At 45.2% G+C, this 24212-nt stretch overlaps 1 protein-coding gene across 3 annotated transcripts in view; it reads left to right on the plus strand.

Moving 5' to 3' along the window:
• Positions 1 to 24212, plus strand: part of SIPA1L1 (signal induced proliferation associated 1 like 1) — a 355546-nt gene that overhangs the window by 330252 nt on the left and 1082 nt on the right. For 2 of the 3 annotated variants that reach the window (XM_036252572.1, XM_036252581.1), the window contains 6 exons: positions 2780 to 3019; positions 4748 to 4913; positions 9850 to 10096; positions 20257 to 20400; positions 21509 to 21623; positions 24067 to 24151. In XM_036252572.1, the coding sequence (XP_036108465.1) occupies positions 2780 to 3019; positions 4748 to 4913; positions 9850 to 10096; positions 20257 to 20400; positions 21509 to 21623; positions 24067 to 24151 (997 nt within the window). The remainder of the gene's footprint in view (positions 1 to 2779; positions 3020 to 4747; positions 4914 to 9849; positions 10097 to 20256; positions 20401 to 21508; positions 21624 to 24066; positions 24152 to 24212) is intronic. The other variant, XM_036252592.1, reaches the window with a different exon arrangement.

The raw sequence follows: 24212 nt of genomic DNA on the forward strand, positions 1-24212 counted from the left end.
CGAATGTTGGCACGCTTGAAGTTGTCCCAAAGGCTCCTTACACTATCCTCATTTTTTTAGATTCTTTTTTCTTTTTGCTGTTCTGATTGGGCGTTTTTTGCTTCCTTTTAATCCAAATCAATGGTTTGCTTCTTGGATTTTTGTACTCTACTATTGAATCTGTGTAAATTATTCTTTATTTCCGTTAATGCCTTCTTCATTTCTGACTGGTCTTTTTTTATGCTCTTGAGGTTCTCACTAAGTCCATTGAGCATCCTTATAAGCAGTGTTTTGAACTCTGCATCTGTTAGGTTGCTTTTTCCATTTCGCTTAGTTCTTTTCTTGGGGTTTTGTTCTGTTCTTTCATTTGGGACCTGCTTCTTTGTCTCCTCATTTTGGCTGCCTCTCTGTGTTTGTTTCTGTGTATTACTTAACGAGAGGTATGGGGTTATCTTAGACCAGATGCTGCTTGTTTGAAAGAATTTAGGAAAAACCTGAAGCAGGATCCAAGACAGGCCAATCCTAGGGTTAAGCAGCTGGCAACAGCTTGGGTGGGCCTGAACGTTGGGGTGGGGCCTCAGGGAATCACCAGGGCGGGGCTACCAGTGTGAGCCAGGTTGCTGGAGTGCCAGATATGGCAACTGTCTGCTGCCCCAGGGAAGGGCTCACCAAAGGAACAAAGGCCTCTGACAGCATGTTTGTCCCAGAGAAAGCCCCCTCTCCAGCCCTCGCTCCAGTGCCAAACAGCTCAGTTCTTCCCTGTATTTCTCTGGTGCCCCTCGAGCTGCCTTCCCTCCAAACTTAGAGGGAGAGAGTCCAGTAAGTCTGTGTGCAGGCCCTTTAAGGAGCTGCCTGGGGCTCCAGCCACATCAGCCTCCCTGCGCCTTAGTTCTTGCTGGTTTTTCCAGCTAGAAGTTATAGGGTCTTCTTTTCTGGCACTGGTACCCTGAGCGGGGCACCTGGGAGATGGTCTGTGTAGTTTCCATTCACTCTGTCTCCATTTTGGAATGTCAGGACTATTAGTTTTTGACAAATGGAAGTGCTGTTAAGGGATGCTTTGAGACCACATTCCCTTAACTAACTTTTCAGTAACCAAGTGTCTGTGGTCTCAGCCTGAGCTGGAGAACTCAGTGGTGTTCAAGTAGTTTGAACCTGGGTCCTGTGAGATCACGGGGAAGAAGTGTGGAAGGCCCTCCAGGTTTGTGGTGAACTTGAACTCTCACCTCTAGTATTCTGCCTTTCGGAGTTTTAAAAGTATAATGAAGTGCCTTCTCCTTAAGTCCTATAGACTTTAGTTTTATGATCTTTAACCAAAACATAAAATACATTGATGACGAACAGCTTTTTATCTTTTACTTTTAGTCATATACTATATATTACTTGTCTTACAAATGGAACTTGTATGTTTTGACCCCCTTCGCCCATTTCACAACCCCTCATCCCCCACCTCTGCCAACCATCAACCTGTTCTGTTTTTCATGAAGTTTGTTTGTTTGTTCCCTGTATGTCTCTGGTGCCCCTCGAGCTGCCTTCCCTCCAAACTTAGAGAGAGAGAGTCCGATAAGTCTGTGTGCAGGCCCTTTAAGGAGCTGCCTGGGGCTCCAGTATTTGTGTTTGTCTGACTTATTTCGCTTAGCTTAATCCCCTCAAGGTCCATTCATGTTATTGCAAATGGCAGGATTTTTTTTTTTATGACTGAATAATATTCCATTGTGTGTATATATGATATACCACATTTTCTTTATTCATTCATTGATGGACACTTAGGTTGCTTTCATGTCTTGGCTATTGTAAATTATGCTACAGTGAACACAGGAGGCACGTTTTTGAGGTAATATTTGTGTTTTCTTTAGATAAATATTCAGAAGTGGTAGTTCTATTTTTTATTTTTTGAGGAACCTCCATACTGTTTTCCATAGCAGTTGCACCAATTTACCATCCCAGCTGCCGTGCATAGTGGCTCACTCTTCTCCACATCCTTGCCACACTTGTCGTTTCTTGTCTTTTTGATAATAGCCACTCTAACAGGTGTAAGGTGATGCCTCATTGTGGTACTGATTTGCATTTCCCTGCTGATTCGTGATGTCGAGCATCGTTTCATGTACCCGTTGGCCATCTGTATGTATGCCTTTGGAAAAAATGTCTATTCAAATCCTCTACCTATTTTTAATTGATTTATTTTTGTCTTCTGTTGAGTTGTATGATATATATACAGGGTATCCCCAAAAAAGTATACACATTTTAATAGCTGATAACTTAATTTTCACTCCTTTTCAGGTTTAACTGATTTAAAATAATGGGTGAATCCAGAATAAGCTTTGAACAAAGAAAATTTATCCACTAGACTTTTTATGGGGATACATAAAAGATAAACTTTATGGTACAAAACCAGCAACAGTCGACGAGCTGGGGGCAGCTACTGAAAGAGAACACACACACATCGAACGGCATGATTCCTGATGTTCGCAATTCCGTGGCTTCCCGCTATCTGCAGAGCCTGGACCAGAACGGGCATCAGTTCAAAAACAGGCATTGATAAAAATCTTATTCATTTCTGTAGATTCTTTTAAATTTTTTAAATGAACTGTATGTTAATAAACACGGACTTTATTATCATTCAAATTGTGTATACATTTTTGGGGGGACACCCTATCTATTATAGTGAGAGAGCAAGGAAGGCCATCCCCCTTAATATTTTATGAAATAGTCGTTGTTCTCAACCCAGCCGTAAGCCTGTCCTGGATGATACTCTCACAGCCGACACACTTGGGTCCTTTGTCTCTGTCCTGCTTCTCCCCAGCACCATGAGCTCCCGGCACTCTGCCAGCCCGGTTGTCTTCACCAGCGCCAGGAGTTCCCCTAAAGAAGAGCTTCACCCTGCCGCCGCCTCTCAGCTCGCGCCTTCCTACTCCTCCTCCTCCTCCTCCTCCTCCGGTCCCAGGACTTTCTACCCTCGCCAGGGCGCGACGAGCAAGTACCTGATTGGGTGGAAAAAACCCGAAGGAACCATAAACTCCGTGGGATTTATGGACACAAGAAAGTAAGAATTCTTTTGCTTCTCTTACTTGGTGGTTTGCCAGTAACATGACAGAACAGAAAAGTTTGGGGCAGTTTTAGACAACTGAGGCAGCCAGGCTAGGAGGAAAGGAAGAGTTGATTTGCTAGGGAGACTATTATTATTTTTTCTAAGTAAAACTTGTCTTAAATTATTTCTCCCACCTCATTCCTTAAATAACATGTATTGTAATATATTCAGATTTGAGAATCTTAGCTCTCCTAGGATACAATACATTAGTACCTTCTTATTCATAGGGGATATGTTTTGTAACCCTGTTATATACATACCTTTGATAATTTATAAATTAGGCACAGTAAGAGATTAACAACAATAACTAATAAAATAGAACAATTATAACAATATACTGTAATCACAGTTATGTGAGTGTGGTCTCTTTCTGATAAGGATTGAAAACTGAGACAGCTTCTTGGTGACTAATAGGTGGATAGTATATCCATCTGTCGATATGCTGGACAGAGGGATGATTCACATCCTGGGCAGGAAGGTACGAGGTTTCAGTCATGCTACGCAGAGTGGCACACAATTTAAAACTTAAGAATTGTTCATTTCTCCCTGGCTTGTTTGGCTCAGCAGTTAGAGCGTCGGCCCTCGGACCAATGAGTTGCAAGTTCGATTCCATTCAAGGGCACGTACCTTGGTTGCGGTTTGTCCCCAGCCCTGGTCGGGGTCGTGCAGGAGGTAACAAGTCGATGTGTCCCTCTCACGTCAATCTTTCTCTCCCTCCCTCCCTCCCACTCTATCTGAAGATAAATAGAAAAATATCCTCGGGTGAGGAATAAAAAAAAAATTGTTTATTTCTAGATTCTTCCATTTAATACCTTCATATAATGGTTGACCATGGGTAAATGTAACTGCAGAAAGCAAAACCTCAGATAAGAGGGGGACAATTGTGAACAAACTTCAGAATAATCAACACTCTGGTACAAATACCCCCCTTGTCCCTTTGAAGATATTAATCACAGCTTCCCATTTCGTTCTTTTGTTTGTTTGTTGTCATTAATCCTCACTCGAGGATACTTTTCCATTGATTTTTGGAGAGGGATGGAGGGAGAGAGAGAGAGAAACATCCATGTGAGAGACACATTGGTCGGTTGCCTCCTGCATGGCCCCAGCTGGGCCAGGGATCAAGCCTGCCACCCATGTATGTGCCCTTGACTGGGTATCAAACCCTCAACCTCTTGGTCTGCAGGCCCACGCTCTAACTGCTTAGCCACACTGGCCAGGGTTCCCATTTATTTCTTAACTGGGCCAAGAGGCACCAGAGAGGACATTAGAAAGAGACTACATATACGAAGGACTGACTGATTATAAAGGACTTTACAAAGCAGTACAGCAAAAAAAGAATGAATGATTCATTCAATTACTTTGTTTTTGTCTGCACAAAGCTTGCAGTTGGGATTCATACCCTATGTCTTATTAATAAGTCTGTTGCTAATTTTGGCTTAGTAGATCTCATTGTTTTTTGTAAAAGAGTGATTTTTTTCATCAGACTTTTTATTTTGTGTTTCAAATTGGTTTCGTTTCTGTAACAAGAATTTATCCCAGTAGCTTCTAATGTAACTGAACAGAAATAATTCTCCTTTTCTCTCCTATAACACTTCTCCTTTGACTTGCATCGTTCCAAGCCCATTGTGACCTTCAGTGAACCTTCCTGATTCAGTTGCTGCCATCTCTTTCCTTTTATTCAAGGCGCCATCAGAGCGATGGCAATGAAATAGCCCACACCAGGCTGCGTGCCTCCACCAGGGACCTCCGAGCCTCTCCCAAGCCCACCTCCAAGTCCACCATTGAGGAGGATCTCAAGAAACTCATCGACCTTGAAAGTCCAACTCCCGAATCCCAGAAGAACTTTAAGGTACAAGACAGAGCTTGGGGTAAATAGCAGTTAGAGACCAGGTGGGACAGAGCTGCTCACCACAGTTACACCCTCCCAAGAGGTGTGGGTTCCTGGCTCCTTGTGGGAACCCACTCCCACTATCACCCAGTCTTCCTGACAATTAGTTCATAGTGTTTTCCAGTTGTTCTGCACCTGCAGCCACATCCTTGCAGTCTGGGTTGATATCCACCATCCCTACCCCATGGCTCGCTCCTGTTCCAGTGCTCCCCGCCCGCCGGGCACAAGCTGCACTCTTTCTTGAACATCATTACTCCAGTGTCATTGCCCCTCAGAGCTCCCCAGGGGCATCTGAGGCCCCGTCAGACAGAAATGTTTCTGAAGGGCTTTAGTGCCTTCTGTCCAAAGGGTTCCCTTCTCCTACAGATACCCCTGGCCTGTGTGCTCTTTGGTCTGCACGCTTGCCTTCAGAACTTTCCAGACTCTCTGCATCACAAAGCCTTCTCTCCATCCCCTCTCGGAATTCCAGGCTCCCCTTGGCTTCTCTAGAACCCAGGCTCCCTCCACATCAAGTCCCGAGCGCTCGCTCAGAGCTTCTTTGTGTCCGTGGCCACACCTTGCATTGCCACATGGAAGGGTCTGTTCTGCTCACCTCAGCTTGGAGGAGCCTAGGTAGGCGCTCCGCTCTTGTCCTCTGACCTGAGCAGCTCCCGGGGCTTGGAGTTGGGTGAGTGCGGAGTGGGGCCTGAAGGTATTTCTCCCTGAGTGTAAGGCACCTCGTTCTGTCTGCAGTCTCAGGTAGCCCCAGGAGAAGGGGGTCCACCCCCAGGACGGTCATGGCAGTAAACCTGGACGTGTTCTGTTCATCAGGTTCTTAGATGAATGATTGGTAGTCTGTTTGAAGTGACTAGCAAGCTTAATTTGAGAACTTTGAGAATCGATTGAAAATGGAAGCTAGACTGTTAACTACTAACCATCTTCAAACCAATCAGAATGCAAGGAAGCGTGCCGGTCGGCAGGAGCTGTGCAGTCTTGTCCCGTTCGGGCTTTCTCCCCGCTGTTCTGTGTGCACACATGCACATTTCCTCCAGGCGGGCCAGGCACACCTCCGAAACCTAAAAACCAGCATCTCCAGAGCTGAAATGGACTCCAAACCATTCTGGAGTTTTGCGAAAGAAACAATTTATTAACATAAACATTAAGATCATAAATCATTTTAAAGACTTGCCATTCTTGATTTCTGTAATTTCTGTTTTATAAGCCAGCACTTAACAGTCTGACTCATCACCCAGGGAACAAATGGTTTCCTTAGCAACCTTGAAAAAGATAGTACTTGAAATTTTTTTATTCATCAAAACCCAACGAGGTGTAATAAAATGTTTAAGGACCAGTTTAAAAATAAAATTATTTTACATTTTTCCTTTGATTTAGAGGAAGGTAAATTTTGAAAGGAATCTTTCCTCCAATTCTTAGTTTAACATTTTTGGAAAGGGGCAAGCTTAAAGTTTTCACTGGAAATAATTGAAAGCAAATGTCTGTTTTGCCATTATTTTAGGTCTTGGCTTTTATTTCCAAGATGAATTACTTTAGCATTCCTATTTGAATCAGGGGTGAACGTTCCTTATGTTGTGAGCATATAACTGTCAGACCCTCTGCAAAGAAAACGCTGCTGCTGGTGAAGCCATTACTGTGGAAAGGCCGGGAGCAGAGGCTGGAAATATCCTGTTTTCTCTCCCGTTTCACACCTTTTGGTTTGGTGTCGGATGCGTTCTTCTGAGATCTGCCTGCCTGGCCGAGGCCCTGTCGGTGAGGCCAGCTGCCCTCGGAGAGTCTTCCAGGTCACGCCTGGCCCGGCTCCGAGCCACGGCATCTGCGTCAGGCGGTGACTCGGAGCCCACTCGCACCACGCCGGCTTCACTGGCCAGCAAGTGCCGCCTGCGCGAGCGAGAGCGGTCCTCCCAGCTGCCAGGCTCGCTGCAGGCCGTTTGCCGCGGAGGGAGATGCGGCGGCGCGGCTGGGCCCCGCGCAGGCTGTGCGGCTCCTGCCGGGGAAGGCGCAGAGCTGTCACAGAGCCCTTGGCGGGCAGAGGCGGGCTGCGTCCAGGGGCAGGTGAACAGGCAGCAAACCCACGGCCCTGCTCTCCCGCCAGCACGCGGGTGGAGACCAAAGGAAGAGGCTCGTGGGACCCAATGTTTAGGAAGACCTCACCCCTGCTGATTGCTAGCGTGGGAACCCCGTTTCACTGGCAGCCAGGAGGGCTGGAAGGGTGAGAGCAGTGGCCTGACCTGGAGCGAGGTGCCACCTCTTGGCTGTGCTCCTCGGCTTTGAAATAGAGGCACAGGGTGCCCAAATGATTTTAAAGGTCAAAATCTCCCCCTCCCTTTTTTTTTCAATAAAATTATGCATGGAAGCTCAATATGTAGGATGAGACAGCAGAGTGTCTGAGACCGGAGGGGTGGATATCATGGGCCCCTGGGTCCCACCTGAACATCCCCTCCCCTCAAGCAGTGATGCTGGGATGAGCCCTTAGGGCTCCTCCGAGTGTAGTTTGAAAAGCCCCAGCCTGATGCTCTCTCGGAGCCCTTCCGAGGTGGCCATCTATTCTACTGTGGTTCTCTCCCAGGGGTGGCAGCCCTGGGCGGGGCCACTCAGCAGTCTCAGGTCTGACCTACCTTTAAGCATGGAATTGGAGAGGGCTGGGGTGAGGAGCCCCTAGTGAGTTTGGGCAAGACTAGGCCCTGCTGCTTTTTTTTTTAATCTTCACTGAGGGTATGTTTATTGATTTTAGAGAGTGAGGATGGGGGTGGGGGAGGGAGAAACATCAATCATTTGCTTCTTCTATGCACCCGAACGGGGGATCAAACCTGCAGCCTTTTGGTATATGGGATGGCGCTCCGATCACCTGAGCCACCTGGCCAGGGCAGTCCTGATGCTTCTTTTTATTGTTGTTATTGATTTTTATAGAAAGTGGTAGGGAGGAAGGGAAGGGAAGAGAGAGAAACATTGATGTGAGAGAAACGCATTGATTGTTGCCTCCCGCAGGGGCCTTAAACCAAGGCCTGAACCTACAACCCAGTATGTGCCCTTGATTGAGAATTGAACCTGTGACACCCCCCCCCAACTCTAACCATTGAACAACACCGGCCAGGGCAGTCCCATTACTTTTTAATGCACAGAAAGCATCTTGGTAGATGGCTTCCTTCTGTCTCCCATCCTGCCTCCCTTTGCTGCAGGACGTTATAACTTTTAATAAAGCACGCTGCTCAAAGGACCTCTTCAAGGCAGCTAGCTGTTCACTACTGTGAAGTACGTTAATATTTCCCGAAGAGACTGAAACTAGGATTGGTGGGAAATTTCTCTCCTGTAGAACCATGAGGGTGGGTGTACCCACTGGGGAAGGAATCCCTTTGCTGCATCCAGAGGTGCTAAGAAGGATTGAGAGCAGTGTGCGAACAGACACCTGAGACCTGACTCGGTAGCAGGAGCCCATGTGACTGTCCTGGAGCCTTGCAGGTGGCAGATAGGTTTGTTGTTGTTTTGTCTGATTGCAGTTGGCAAGCCATTTAACCTCTCTAATGACCACTCTTCTCTGTAAAGTGAGAAGATCGATTGTTATTTCCATACCAAGTTCCCTCCACTTAGACTCTCAGAGCATTGGTCATAGCAGCTGTTTCCTAAGCAAGCACATAGGTACCTGGGGTGTCACTCATCATGAATTTTTAAAAGAGCACAATTTTTACACAATTGGCTACACCTGAGACTCATTTACAGTGCCTTTGGTTAATACTTTTTATATATATTTATGTAGCAACTGTGCACACCACATTGTGGGTAGTTTTGACTTGATTAACCCTTGGTTGGTTGAATGGAATCATATTAGACCAGAGCACATGAATGAACCTGAGTGTCAACTCTGTATTCTCAGCTCTCTAAATGGAGCCGTTGCGGTAGGATTCTCTTGCTGCCCCTTCAACGTGTCGTGGAAAGTCCCACCGTGACTTTCTGGCAGCAGAGACTCTGCCTTCCTACTCACTCCTCCACCTGTTCCCACATTGTTCTCCCTGCTGAGGTGAACAGTGGTCTAAGGAACTGAATAAAGAGAGCTTTATTGTTAAAGGACCAGATTCTCTGTTGGCTTTCAGGATGCTGGATATTTAAATGTTGGTGATGTGTCTGTTGTGTCTCAATGAATGGGGTTATCAGAAGCTTGCTCTTTGCAGGAGAATCTTCCCTAAAATCAGATCTGGTCACAAAGGCAAAATACATCCATTAAGAGATACAGCTATCTGGAACATATGTCATTTTTTTTAGAACTATGTAAATTCTTGTCATTTATAAAGATGACTTCCCTATTCTCATTTCATGAACAGAAGTCTATCTCAAAAAATAAATTATTGCCAAAACTCATAATTCATAATTATAGTAGTTAATGTTTATCAAACGCCACCTATTATTTTAGTTAATATAGCGTGATGATCAGATGCTCTTGTTGCCCACCACTTGCCAGGCTTCTGAGGATGCCTTCCTCGCACGTGGCTGTTCCCCGGGGCTGTGGCATTTCATACCACCACTGAAATACGCTATTGTGACCAGTCCTAATAGTCCTGAGATCAGAGAGAGGACATGATTGGGTCAATGACACAAGGTTCAGCTACAACTCACATTTGTCCTGTCCTCATCGTGTTCTTCACCATGACATGGTACTGATGAGTTCACGTAAATACGTATCTGAATTAGGTACTGACCACTGGGCTGTCAGGATATGAAGACTAGAAACTCTCATTTTGGCTCTAAGGATCTAGAGGAGGTGGACCTTGGTGCTTCCTTGTTGGGCTCCAGGATTTGATGGGTGTGCCTAAGAGCAGTGAGTTTGCTAACTCACTCATTCCCCCCAACCCGGGTCTTGGGTGCGTGACCCAGAAAATTGACCTCCTGTTGTCTTGGCACTGTTTTCCAGTTCCATGGGCTCTCCTCGCCTCAGTCTCCTTTCCCTACCACCCCCACCTCAAGGCGGACCTTGCACAGAACATTGTCGGACGAGAGTATTTACAGTGGCCAGAGGGAGCACTTTTTCACCTCCAGGGCTTCGCTGCTGGACCAAGCCCTGCCCAACGATGTCCTCTTCAGTACCACGTACCCTTCTCTCCCCAAGTCTCTTCCATTGCGGAGGCCTTCTTACACCCTGGGGATGAAGTCCTTGCATGGTAAGTTTGTTTTTCTTTTTCTTTTATTTTATTTTTCTTCATTGATTTTTAGAGAGAGAGAGGAAGGGGAGGGAGAGAGAGATAGAAACATTAATGAGAGAGAACATCGATTGGCCACCTCCTGCATGCCCCCCACTGGGGTTGGGCCCACACCTGGGCATGTGCCCCGACCAGGGATTGAACTGGCGACCTTTTGGTGCATGGGTTGACCCTCAACCATTGAATAGCCCTGCTGATGATGGCCACTGTCCCCGAGACAACTGTGACTCAGTTTGCTCAGTGAATGATAACCAGGGAAAGTTCTGCGAACATGCTCAGATTGTCTCAGCTTTCCAACTCCTCCCTCGTTTAGCTTCTCATCAGTAATCCCAGAACGTCGGGCTAAGACATTCGACCTCACCAGACCAAAATAGTCACCTGGGATGCTTGTTGTTTTTTATAATTAAGGTATAAGCGACATATAATATTATTACTTTCTGGTGTTCAATATCATATTTGTTTATATTGCAAAATGATCACCACATTGAATCTAGTTAACATCCGTCACCATATGTCATTACAAAGTTTTTTATTTTTTGTGTTGAGAACTTGGAAGATTTACTGTCCTAGCAACTTTCAGCTATGTAGTACAGTGCAGAGTGGGACACAAGGAGTTTTAGTTGTTCGTATGGAAAATAATACAACTAGTAAATAAGAATATAAAAATAAACTCTGTGGTTTGTGTACTCACAACTGTAAACCTGTGCCCCACCTGGTGTTGTTGACTATAGTCACATGCTCCACACCCTCATGGCTTATCTTCCTCTGTCAGACTGTTCTCAGCACAATGCCCTCAAGGTCCAGCATGTTGCTGCTAATAGCAAGATTTCATTTTTTATGGCTGAAGAATATTCCGTCATATATATACCACCTTTTCTTTATTCATTCATTCATCAATGGACACTTAGATTGTTTCCACGTCTTAGTTATTGCAAATAATGCTGCAGGGAACATGGGAGGTGCTTCTACCTTTTCAAGTTAGTGTTTTGATTTTCTTTGAGTAAATACCCAGAAGTAGAAGTGCTAGATCATATGGTAGTTTTATTTTGAAAATCCGCCATACTGGTTGCACCCATTTACATTGGTACCAACAGAGCACAAGGATTCCCTTTTCTCCACATACTCGCCAACACGTATCTTTGATAATAGCTGTTCTAACAGGTGTGAGATGATATCTCATCATGGTTTTGATTTGCATTTTCCTGGTGATTAGTGATGTTAAGCATCTTTTTATGTACCTGTTGGCTATCTAAATGTCTGGGGAAAAGTCTGTTCAGATCCTCTGCCCATGTTGTCATCAGATTGTTCGTTTTTTGGGGGGTTTTTTTTGCTATTTAATTGTGAGTTCTGTATGTATTTTCTATATTAACTCCTTATCAGATACATTATTTGAAAATATTTTTCTCCCAGTCAGTAGGTTACCTTTTCATTTTGTTAATGGTTTCTTTGCTGTGCAGGAGCTTTTTAGTTTGATGTAGTCACACTGTTTATTTTTGGTTTTGTTGCCTCTGCTTTTGGTGTCAAATCTAAAAATGAATTGCCATAACCAATGTCATTGTCATAACTGATTTGAAAGGGTGTGTCTAAGAGCAGTGGGTTATGAAATTACCACCTGTGTTTTCCACTAGGAATGTACGGTTTCATGTTTTACATTTAGGCCTTAATCTATCTTGAGTTCATTTATGTGTGTTGTATAAAATAATGATCCAGGTTCATTCTTCTGCATATGGTTGTTCTGTTTTCCCAACAGCATTTACTAAAGAGATTGTCCCTTCCCCACTGTCTATTCTTGGCTCCTATGTTGCAAATTAATTGCCATAATATGTGTGTGTTTATTTCTGGACCCTATTCTGCTCCACTGATGTATATGTCTATTTGTATACCAATACAATAGTTTTGATTACTAGAGCTTTGTGATATAGTCTGAAATCAGGAAATGTGATGCTTCCACATTATGCCTTGTTCTTTCTCAAGATTACGTTGTTCTTCTTTTCCAAAATAATTTGGGTTTGCAGTCTTTTGTGATTCAATACCAATTTTAGGATTGTTTGTTCTAGTTCTATGAAAAATGCCATTAGTAGTTTGATAGGGATTGCATTTAATCTGTAGATTGCTTTGAGTAGTGTAGACATCCCTATAGATACCTGGGTTACTTTATTTGTTCTTTTTTTTTTTCATTAGTTTTTTGTTTGTTTGTTTGTTTTTTGGTTTGTGCCCCTGGCGGGAACCAAACCCAGGACTCTCTGGTCCATAGGCCAGTGCTCCAACAGCTGAGCCAAACCAGCCAGGGCGACACTTTAATTATATTAGTTCTTCCAGTCCATCAGCATGGTATATCCTTCCATTTATTTGTGCCATATTCAGTTTCTTTCATCTATGTCTTATAATTTTCAGAGTAGAGGTCTTTTACCTCCTTGGTTAAATTTACTCCTATGTATTTCATTCTTTTTGATGCCACTGTAAATAGAATTGTTTTTCTTAATTTCTCTTTCTGATGGTTTGTTATTAGTGTATAGAAACACGACAAATTTTGTGTATTGTTTTTGTATCCTGCAACTTTACTGAATTAATTTATTCTTAGAGGTTTTGGTGGAGTCTTTAGGGTTTTCTAATATCATGTGTCATCTGTAAATAGTGAGTTTTACTACTTCTTTTCCTATTTGGATGCCTTTTATTTATTTTTTCCTTGTCTAATTGTTGTGGCTATGATTTTCAGTAGTATGTTGAATAAAAGTGATGAGAGTAGGCATCCTTGTCTTGTTTCTGACCTTAGAGGGAAGGCTTTCACCTTTTCGCCATTGAGTATCATGTTAGCTGTAGGCTCTTTTCTGCCAAGGGCCATTTGGATATTTATAAGATCATTCATGGGCCATACAAAATTATCAGCTTAAAAATTAGCCTGCTCTATTTGGTCAGGCTAATTTGGTGAGGCATGTGATGTTAGCTGGTATTGATTCTGTGGGCCTTATTTAGCCTGCAGGCCAGATGTTCTCCACCCCTGCCTACGCCCACTGTGTTGAGAGTTTTTATCATAAATGGATGTTGAATTTTGTCAAATGCTTTTTCTGCATCTATTGCGATTTCATACTTTATTTTACTAATGTAGTGTTATTACACTGATTGATTTGTAGATGTTGAACCATCCTTGTATCCTATAATAAATCTCGTTTGATCATGGTGTATGATCCATTTAATGTCTGGTTGAATTCAGTCTGCTAATATTTTGTTGAGAATTTTTACATCTGTTTATCAAGGATATTGTCCTGTAATTTTCTTTTCTTGTGGCATTCCCTATCTAATTTTGGTATCAGGGAAATGCTGGCCTCATAAAATAAGTTTGGAACTGTCCCTTCTACTTCCATTTTTTGGAAGAGTTTGTGAAAATTGGTTATAATTCTTCTTTGAATGTCTGATAGGTTTTGCCTGTAAAGCCCTCTGGTCCTGGACTTTTGTTTGTTGGGAGATTTGTGATTACTGATTCAATCTCCTTTACATCTGCTCAGATTTTCTTTTTATTTTTTTGGTACGTGCCCATAGCAGGAACCGAACCGAACCCGGGACTCCCTGGTCTGCAGGCCAATGATCCAACCGCTGAGCCAAACCGGCCAGGGCCAGATTTTCTATTTCTTTATGATTCAGTCTTAGTAGGTTATATGTTTCTAGGAATTTTTTCATTTCTTCTAGGTTGTCCAATTTGTTGGTGTATAATTGTTCATAGTAGTCTTTGTGATCCTCTCTATTTCTGTGGTATCAGTTACTGTCTCCTCTTTCATTTCTGATTTTGAGTTTTCTCTTTTTTCTTGTGGTGAGTCTAGCTAAAGGTTTGTCTCTTTTGTTTGTATTTTCAAACAACCAGTTCTTAGTTTTACTAATCATCTTTTTTTTTAAAGTTTCTGTGTAATTTATTGCCTTCCTTCTCCTAATTTGGTGCTTCATTTGTTCTTCTTTTTCTCGATCCTTGAGGTGTAAAATTAGGTTGTTTCAGATTTTTCTTGTTTCTTGATATAGGCATTTATTGTTATGAACTTACCTCTTAGAACTGCTTTGGCTATATTCCATTCGTTTTGGTATGTTGTATTTCCATTTTCTTGTTTGTTTGTTTTTTATCCTCACCCGAGGACATTTTTCTATTTTTTGTTCAGACAGAGTAGGAGGGAGAGAGAGAGAGAAACATCGACGTGAAAGGGACACATCAAGTGGCTACCACCCACACAACCCAACCAGGGCCGGGGACAAACTGCAACCAAGGTGTGTGCCCTTAGCAGGAACCAAACCCAGGTCTCTCTGGACCACAGGTCCATGCTCTAACCACTGAGCCAAACCAGCCAGGGCTGTATTTCCATTTTCATTTGTCTCATGGTATTTTTTTTTATTTTCCTTTACGATTCTTCTTTGACTTGTTGGTTATTCAGTAGCACTGTAATTTCAAGTTTTATGCCATTATGGTGGGAAAAGATGCTTGATATGATTTGAATCTTTTTAAATTTCATTGACTTGTTTTGTAGCCTAACATATTATCTATCTTGGATAATGTTCCATGTGTGCTTGCGAAGAATGTGTATTCTGTCACTTTTGGATAGAATATTTTTAATATATTTGTTAAGTCCATCTCATCTTATGTGGCATTTAAGGTCAGTGTTTCCTTATTGATTTTCTGATTGGCTGAGAACTATCCAATTATATAAGTGGGGTATTAAAGTCCCCTCTATTATTGTATTGGAATACTTCTCCCTTTTGGTCTGTTAATATTTGCTTTATATATTTAGGTGCTCCTCTGTTAATGTGTAAATATTTACAAATGTTGTAACTCCTTGTTGGGTTGATGTTTTTATCATCCTTTGTCTTTTCATCTGATATCAGCATAACTACCTCAGCTTTCTTTTGGTTTCCATTTGCCTGGGATATCTTTACATTCCAAAGTGAGTTTCCTATAAGCAGCAGATAGATGGGTCTTGTTTTTGTTTTTGTTTTGTTTTGGGGGGGAGGGGTACGTGCCCCTAGCGGGAACCGAACCCAGGACTCTCTGGTCTGCAAGCCAACGCTCCAACTGCTGAGTCAAACCGACCAGGGCTTGTTTTCTTTTTTTTTTTTATTTAACTCATTTAGCTACTCTGTGTCTTTTGATTGGAGCATTTAGTGTATTTACATTTAAAGTAATTATTAATAGGTATGTACTTATTGCCATTTTGTTCATTGTTTTCTGTCTTTTTGTAATTCTTCTGTTCGTTTCTTTTTTCTTGTTCTCTTCCTTTGTGGTTTGATGACTTTATGTAGTGCTGTGCTTAGATTCCTTTTTATATTTAGTGTATCTACAATAGGTTTTATTGTCTTGTATCATGAAGCTTACATATAACAACTTACATTTATAACAGTCTATTTTTAGTTAACAACTTATGTTTAAATGCATTCCTAAGCACTATACTTATACTCTCTCACCCAATATTGTTTTTGATGTCAGAATTTACATAGTTTTATATTGTGTATCCCTTACTTATTACAGTTATTTTTATTATTTTTATCTTTTAACCTTCATCCTAGTTTTATCAGTGATTAATCTATTTTTATGTATTTACCTTTTCCAGTTTTTCTTGGTTTATACTTCCATGTTTTCGCGATATTAATTAGCATCCATTCTTTTCAGCATAGAGATGTCCCTTTAACATGTCTTGTAAAGCCAGTCTAGTTGTGTTGAACTCTTCTAGCAATTGCTTGTCTGGAAAACTCATTCTCTGCAACTCTGAATGACAGCTTTACTAAGGAGTGTAGTCTTGGCTGAAAGTTTCTTTGTTAAGGACTTTAAATGTATCGTGCCACTGCTTTCCAGCCTGCAAATCTCTGCGGGAACACCTGCTCCTTGCACTCCCCTGCGCCCAACACGTTATTTGCCTCTTGCTGCTTTAACATTCCTTGTCATTAACTTTTGACATTTGACTTGTAATGTGGTGAGGGTCCATTTGACTTTATCTTATTGGGAACTCTCATGACATTTTGGAACTGTATGTCTGTTTCTTCCCCAGGTTAGGAAAGTTTTCAGCCATTACTTTTTTTTTAATCCTCACCTGAGGACATTTTTTGATATTTTGTTCACATAGAGTGGGAGAGAGAGAGAGAGAGAGAGAGAGAGAGAGAGAGAGAAACATCAACGTGAAAGGGTCACATCGAGTGGTTGCCACTCAAACTGCAACCGAGGTACATGCCCTTAGCGGGAACCGAACTCAGGTCTCTCCAGACCGCGGGCTAACGCTCTAACTGCTGAGCCAAGCTGGCCAGAGCCAGCCATTACTTCTTCAAGTAAGTTTTTTATTTTTCCTCTTTCTCTTTTCTCCTTTCGGGACTCTTACAATGTGAATGTTGGTTCATTTGATGTTGTCTGGTAAGTCCCTTAGAGCAATCTTTTATTCTTTTTTTCTTTTTGCTGCTCTGATTGAGTTCCATTGCCCTGTCTTTGAGTTCACTGGTCCTCTTTTTAAACCTCTCTATTGTGTTTCATCAGTTCAGTTATTGTATTCTTCAGCTCTGTGACTTCCATTTGGTACTTTATTCATCCATTCTTCTCCCAAGTTCAGTGAACAACTTTATGAACATTAGTTCTCACTCTTTGTCGGGTAAATAACTTAACCTTTTTTGAGGTTTTATCTTGTGTTTTTGTTTGGAACATATTTTTCTGTTTTTCTGTCTTCCTTGCCTCTCTGTTGGTTTCTATATACTGGATGAAACAGCCACTTCTGCGAGTCTTAAAGGAGTGCGTTCATGAACCTTACTGTTCATCCCGCCCGAGGTCTTTTCTCACAAACCTCTGTGATGTCCAAGCAACCAACTTTGTTTTCAGTGACTCCTCGTAGTTGAGGGTGTGCCAAAACCTGTTAGGGTCCAAAGGGGGGATCTCAGGCAGTTCTTACATTCAGACTGATAGGAAGCCAGATCCAACTGCAGCAAATGCATAGTCCTGTGGGACTGCACACATAGTCCTGCTGGTCACCAGAACCAAGCAATCGGGAGTGTCACCTGGGCGGCAGTCACAAAGTCAAGGTGCCAGATGAGTGTATAAACTTCTTTCGGGAGATACTGGTGAGCTGGAGTGAGGAAAAGAAAAAAGATGGCATCCATCAGCCTCTGTTCCCCGAGAGCCCTTTCATAGGCCAGCCCCCAGTAGTGTGCCAGATCTGAACCTCCCCCTGGGCCAAAGTTCCAGAACAGCAAATAAGCCTCTTTCACAGAAAGACTGGAGTTTATTTCAGTCTGCTGTCTGTGCAGTGCCCTGATTGTGACAGTTCCAGGGGACCCAGGAATGCCAGGCAATCAAGGGACCTCCCCTGGATGAAGTTGCAGAAACCTGGGCACCAGACATGTGTAAAAGCTGCCCTATCAGATCTTGGTTAAAAAATACAGCTTTCCAGGCCTGGCCAGTTTGGCTCAGCAGTTGGAGCGTCGGCCTGCAGACCAGAGAGTCCCAGGTTCGGTTCCCGCTAGGGGCACATACCAAAAAAAAAAAAAGGACAGCTTTCCAGACCTTCCTCAAGACGTGCTGAAATTGAATTTGAACACAAAGGTTTATTTTGAGAATTAGCATTTTTACCAGATTGGGTAAATTTGGCTAACAGTAGTTTATTTATTTCTTAGATACTGTATCCACTGCCTCCTTCCAACCACTGTTAGAACCTGGGCTTGCATTGTTCTCTCTGTCCCAGGCTATGAGGATATTGCCCGTGGTGTCCAACCACTTGTTTGTGGGTTCATTCAGGGAGCAAGTACTTTAAGGAAAGGCATATCGATCACAGGGTGCCTCCATGTTCTCGCCTTTGGTTCATGATTGCCTCGTCAGCTCTGGGCCCTAACTAGGTCCCAGTTTGATGAGGGGTCATATTCTGGGACTGTGGATTCAATGTGTTCTTTTCCTCTCTCCTCTCTTTGCCCACCTCCATCCCAGGGCTCTGCACCTCCCGTCCCGCTGTGACCCAGCACAGCGGGTACCGGCTGTGGAACCTGTGTTCCTGCCTGTTCATCACACATGCAGCTCTCACCCAACTCCCTTCTCCCCCCTTTCTTACTCTGGGAATTCTGTGTCCATTTATCCCCACATTTCTTTTCCTTTGCTGCTTCTTGGAGCAGTATTTCCTTTAAACTGCTGCTTGCCTGGTTTGCTCTCTCCTGCATCTTTTGTGAACTCAGCCCACTCCCATGGCCATTCCTCCACCATCTCCCACCTGCTCACTGTTCCTCGCCCCCACCCGGCCGGCACCCTCAGGGATCTGCCACCTCCCCTTCTCCCTGCCCCTCATCCAACTGCAGCTTGAGTCTTATTTTTCTTTGCTCCAGGTGGTCATCCCCAAAGAACCAAAACTGACACAAGAAATGTCCACTGTTTACCATCCAGACTATAGAAAAAACCTTCTGGCAGTGACTGGATATGCCAGAAACCGTTCATCCCTTTCGTCCCCACACGGGGCCACTCCCCCTGAATCCCATGCTCCTCTTTCTATCTGCCTTGCTGCTGCCCTGACCCCCTGCACTTCCCCCAGACCTTCGCGAAGCTTCTCTGCGCATGTCGGCCCTGTGGTCTGACGCTCCTGTTCTGAGAGCAGCCCAGAAACCCACACAGAGTCATTCAGCCAACGGAACTGGGGTGAAGGCTTGGCCCTGAGGACGGGGGAGAACCAGCCTCCTCTGAGCACCCGCCCCTCATCTCTTTCCTGAAAGGCAGGCAGCAGCGCCGGGGCCCTGTGTCCTGGGCCATCCTTGTGGGCGGGCCCGCAGCTCGGCCTCGCTGGGTGTGAATACCGCCTGCCCGGCAGTGTGCGCAGTGGAGAGGGGACTTCTCTTTTCCCCATGTGGAAATTTGAGCCCATAATAAAGGGGGCAGAGGGTTATCAGTGACACACAAAATTGTCTGTTCCACCTATTTACCCTTGGTGGGAGCAAGTTTAAATAGAACTAAGTATTTCATATCTGGCAGGATTTGTTGATTTCCATTCACTCATAATTTTGCCAGTTTTAAGCACATTAATAACTAGCAGCTGCGCTTGAGCGCAGTTCTTCATGTAATTTGAAAGGGAAGACGAGCACTAAATATACTCTGGTTTACCAGGCTCTCGTAATTGACGAAGCTTTTTAACTCCTTGTAAACGGTGTTTTCTGGAGTTGCCGCACACGTCAGCCGAGCATTTCGCTTTGTTCCTGCCCGCAGGGGTCTCAGGGCACAGTCCCCTCCGAGGGCAGCCCTTCTCAGGAGTCTGCACCCTCCTGTGCACCGCCTCCTGCCCTAGAGAGAGTATTTGCGTTTCCTGAGCCCCACCAGCCCTCCCTCTTCTCCGCAGGTGAACTTGAGCAGCTGTTCCTCCCTGCCCCGGGCTCAGCAACGGGTTCCCTATTACGATGGCTTAGTAGTTGTAGTTTAAAAATTATTAACTAAGTCCTGCAGGTTTGGCTCAGTGGTTAGCTCATCAGCCTGGACCGAAGGGTCTTGGGTTCAGTTCCTGGTCAAGGGCGCATACCTGGGTTGCAGGTTTGATCCCCGGCCCTGGTCAGGGTCATGCAGGAGGCAGCCAATCCATGTGTCTCTCTCACATCAATGTTTCTCTCTCTCTCCCTCCTTTCCACTCTCTCTCAAAAAAGCAAAGGAAAAATATCCTCCAGTGAGGATTAACAAAAAAGAAAAATTACTCCTTTAGAAGGGTTTGGGATGTTGGATTGCTATAACCCAAAACCGACCCCAAGAGTAGCTTATCGTGTCCTTGGGGAGGAGGAGGATCCCTTTCTCCAGTCCGAATCCCTTGACTGGAAAAGCGAGATGCTGGAGACAAGTAGCTCTTGCAACAGCAGACATGTTGCCTCAGTGAAAAACTGACTTTTCCTCGAGTCACATTGCTAGAAATGAGATAGGAGGTTATAAAGAGCACGATTTAAGACGGGAGGAAGCCAGTTTGTAGGTGAACTCAGCTTTGACATGACCACTAATGACCTGCTCGACTGGAAACTGATTCTAGGTACCGAGTGACTTACATTCCTATCATGGTAACAGGAAATGGGGGAGCTCTGTTTTCAACTACGGTTAGGAAATGGGTCCGCCTCCCGTGGTTCTCCTGTGAGCAGGGGAATGTCTGATCCCTCGCCTCTTCCTGCAGGAGAGTTCTCGGCGTCGGACAGCTCTCTCACTGACGTTCAGGAGGCCCGGAGGCCCATGCCCGACCCCGGCCTGATGCCCCTGCCCGACGCTGCTGCGGATTTGGACTGGTCCAACTTGGTGGACGCCGCCAAGGCCTATGAGGGTGAGTCCCCTGGAGATGGCGGGGTCCAGCTGCGGCCTTGGCAGGGCCACGCTGCGGGGTGAATGCTCTGGTCAGTCTCTGTCCGCTCGGCTTCCTCGGACACAGTGAAGCACACCACATTGCTGGCACAGCTGCTGAGCACGCAGCAGGGTTCACTTCTCGCACCCCGCGATCCAGTCAGAGGAGCCTGGCGCTTCCTCTGCGAAGGAATTCATAACGTGAATATGGGGAGGGCAGGTGGTGGGGGACCCCAGCCGTCACGGGACTGAGAAGAACATGGTCCCTCGTCACATCGTAAAGACATCATTGCTGAACACACAATTGGATCTGTTAGGACGCTGGTCCTGCTGGGCCCCGCCCCCATCCCAACAGATGCTGGGTGCTCTCTGCCCTTCTCCTCCATGCCTCCCGTGGGTGGTGGCACGTTTCCTGTTTGTACTGTTCCCGTGCCAGTCCCTGGCTGAGTGCTCACTCTGGGCCTGTGGTCCTTCGACGGTGCTGAGTTTGTAGCACTATAGGTGGCGCTGTGCCGCATGCTGGCGTAGGTCTGGGGCCTTTTCTGGAGTAGACTGACCTCATTCTAAGATTATCATTGCAGACTTTGTTGTTAAGTACGTCTTCATAAAATGAGGATGATAGCAGATGATTTCTTTGGGGGATGGGGGTTGTTTCTACTGTTCTTCCTTGAAGAATTGAAAGCTATTCAGACACTTCGAAACACGCGTGGTGTGCACTTAGGTCGCAGCCCACCATGGTTTCTCAGGGAAAACACCCTTCAAGAAGCTCGGCACTCGCTCTTTAATGCATTTGATGGCATCCCTGAGTGGAGAGCTGTGGTCTGGAAATGGGCACAAGGCCTGTTTCTAGGGAAACATTGGACAGAATGCTACTTTGATGAGCAGGAGGAGGACCAAAATCGGTCACAACGACTGTTTCTTAAAAGAGTGAGTGCTGCTGCCCATAACACACTCCATCAGTCATTGTCCCTGTGGGGTCAGGCTGGCCCTGCTTCCCGGCACCTTGATGAGGCCCGTGGGGCCACTTGCCGACTGCGGATAGGGCCCAGGCCGTTTGCACGCTACTGAGTGGTTTCTCACCTCCTTTCCAGTCCAGAGAGCCTCCTTCTTTGCTGCTAGTGAGGAACACCATCGCCCCATGAGTGCTGCCTCCAACAGCGACCAGCTTGAGGACCAGGCCCTGGCCCAGATGAAGTCTTACAGCAGGTGGGTCACCCAGTGGTGAGGTCACCCCTCTGCACCACACATCACCACACTGCCCGCAGACATGGGAAGAGCAGATGGAGGCCACGTGTGAACTGAGAAGCTCATCAGTGCAGTGCCAGACACTCCACGTTTTAGATAGAACACTTTGTAACTAAATACTGCAAACACAGTTCAGCGTCGGTGATGACTTAGAGCGGCAATTGCGAGTGTTCTTCCTTATTTAATGCCATTATACACTTATACCCTTGGGTTTATTAGGTGAGGTCAGAAGCATCGTTTGCACTAAAATATCCCAGATTCCTGTGTGGTTTTAGTCCTAGAGTCAGCCATGCTCATAAATGTACCTGCATCAGATCTCGTCGGCAGGATAGTTAAGGTTGTCTGTAAAATAAATAAGCAATGACTGAGGCTCACGGCTTTTCTTATGAGTTAAGAACGTGGACTTCTATTTAATAGGCCAGAGGCTGACTTCCACTCCGTTTCAGGTGGAAAGTGTACTGGATGCATGTGTGACACCATTATACCACAGGTCCTTGAATAACACCGCGTCGGTCTCACGTTGAGAGGCCGTAGGAACTTCACTCTTGGTTATATCAGCAAGCCTTCAGGAAGATTGGTTATGATGTGTCATTTCACTTCAAGCTGCAGAACTTGTCGTGGCGTTAAGTGTAGACTTACTGTATCTTACAGCACCCTACAGGCGGGTAGAACACGTAGTCAGATAGTTTCATCAGTTTGACACCTCTTCCCTTAAACCCTCTGAGGATGGTTAAGAATCCAGGCATCTGTGAAACTTGGTCAGGAACAGACAGCGGCAGGCACAGTGAGGTGGGAGCCGATGGCACCGATTGGTCAGCTTGTGCCTGCAGCTCCGCTGGGCCGGTCTGCGAGGGGTGCTGTCTGCACAGCAAGTGCGAGAGGAACGGCTCGCTCGTCGCCTCGGACAGCTCCGGGAGGAGAGTGGCAGTTAGCTTGGCTGTGGATGACTTGAGAACTGCAGGCTCGGGGGAGAGTCCAGAATGCACCTTCTTAGGATGGGGTCGCCAACAAACAAGTCTAAGGGAGCCAAGTCCCTTTTCTCGAGAAAGGATTGTGGGCAGTTCTTAAACCTTTGTAGAATCATAAGAGGAAGGTGATGATTGGCTGTTCTCTTTGTTCATTGTGGATGAACAAATGCAAATTATGAAGTTAAATATGTTTTAAAAAATTATCAGTGTTCACCCAGACACAGAATTCATTTTGCAAACTTCCAGAAGTCAAGATTGGCTACGATGAGTTGCTTCCATCCTTGTCACCCCTGCCGAGGCGGAGGGTGGCCCAGGCGGCCGGTGGAGGACCCCCACCCCGGACTCTGCTCAGCAGCAGCCACCCGTACTCTTCCGTGTCTTTGGCCGTCATCCCATCCAAACCCAACCATCTTGAGTGATTGTGATCGCAGCTGACCACTTACTTGGAAAGTCCACTTGTTGTCAGGGGTTAAGTGGTTCCTGTCTTAGAAGTTCGAAGGTCATTGTCATTCCACTTACTTGCAGCCTGTGGCACTCCATGCCACCGTGAAGTTTTTGCCTTTGGGGCTTACTATAGCTTTAGAATTAGCAGAAGACAACAAACAGCTCAATTTTAGGTCAAGAATTAGAACCTTCTGTTCCATGATTCCAAAAATTCAGAGTCGCCGCCTGCCTCCTCTGACCCCGGGACGCGGCCGTTGCAGGCTCTGGTTTGCCCAGCTGGGGTCAGTCGAGGAGAGCAGGGGAAGAAGAGCTGACCAGGGTCCTCGGCCCTTGCCCCGTGTGTAATCTCGAGCCAGTGGGTGGCCTTCTCCTCCAACATGGCATTACTAACACTTAAATAAGAAAACTGTGTGTGCACCTCTCTGATCATAATAGCAAAAAATATAAGACATTAAGGGTGGACTGACAAGCTTTCAAAACATGTAGACTAATTTTTTTTTAATATTTAAAAAATAGACTTATGTTTAAGACGTGAGCCCAGTAACTTACCTGCAGCTGGATCGTGGTCACAGACTATTTTCTGGAGAACTGCCCTTTGCTGGTGGCCCCGAGGTGGGACTTACCTCAATTCCTCGCCCACCCCCTCCTCTTAGAGCCACTACAGAGATAGGCATCATTTCAGTTTCACAGCTCCACCTGCCAGAAGCTACCCCTTCTGCCAAGGAGGCCGTCTTCACTTCCTGTCTATCCTCTGTCACAAAAATGCAGCATCCGTAGCAAGGGAAGCTGTCGGTTGGCTGTGGTTCCACTTCTATACCCTTTTGTTGAGGTGACCATTTTCTTCTTTAAAGTGAAAATGCACACCGTGTTGCCATCCTGAGTAGTTTGACATTGAAAACTGTTACAAATACAGCCGCCTCATTTTTTTTAAAAAAAGTCAGACCCAGCGACGGAGGCTTCTGCCAACAGGCACTTGTGTTTGTTGTTCCCAGCAGTAAGGATTCCTCTCCCACTCTGGCTTCCAAAGTGGACCAGCTAGAAGGGATGCTGAAGATGCTTCGGGAAGATCTGAAGAAGGTAAATGCATCTTCTCAAAGCAGATTCCCCAGGCCGTGCAGACGGCCCTTGTTAAGTAGTG

Source organism: Molossus molossus, unplaced genomic scaffold, assembly GCF_014108415.1.
Source record: "Molossus molossus isolate mMolMol1 unplaced genomic scaffold, mMolMol1.p scaffold_m16_p_1, whole genome shotgun sequence".
In the NCBI taxonomy this organism is placed as follows: Eukaryota; Metazoa; Chordata; class Mammalia; order Chiroptera; family Molossidae; genus Molossus; species Molossus molossus.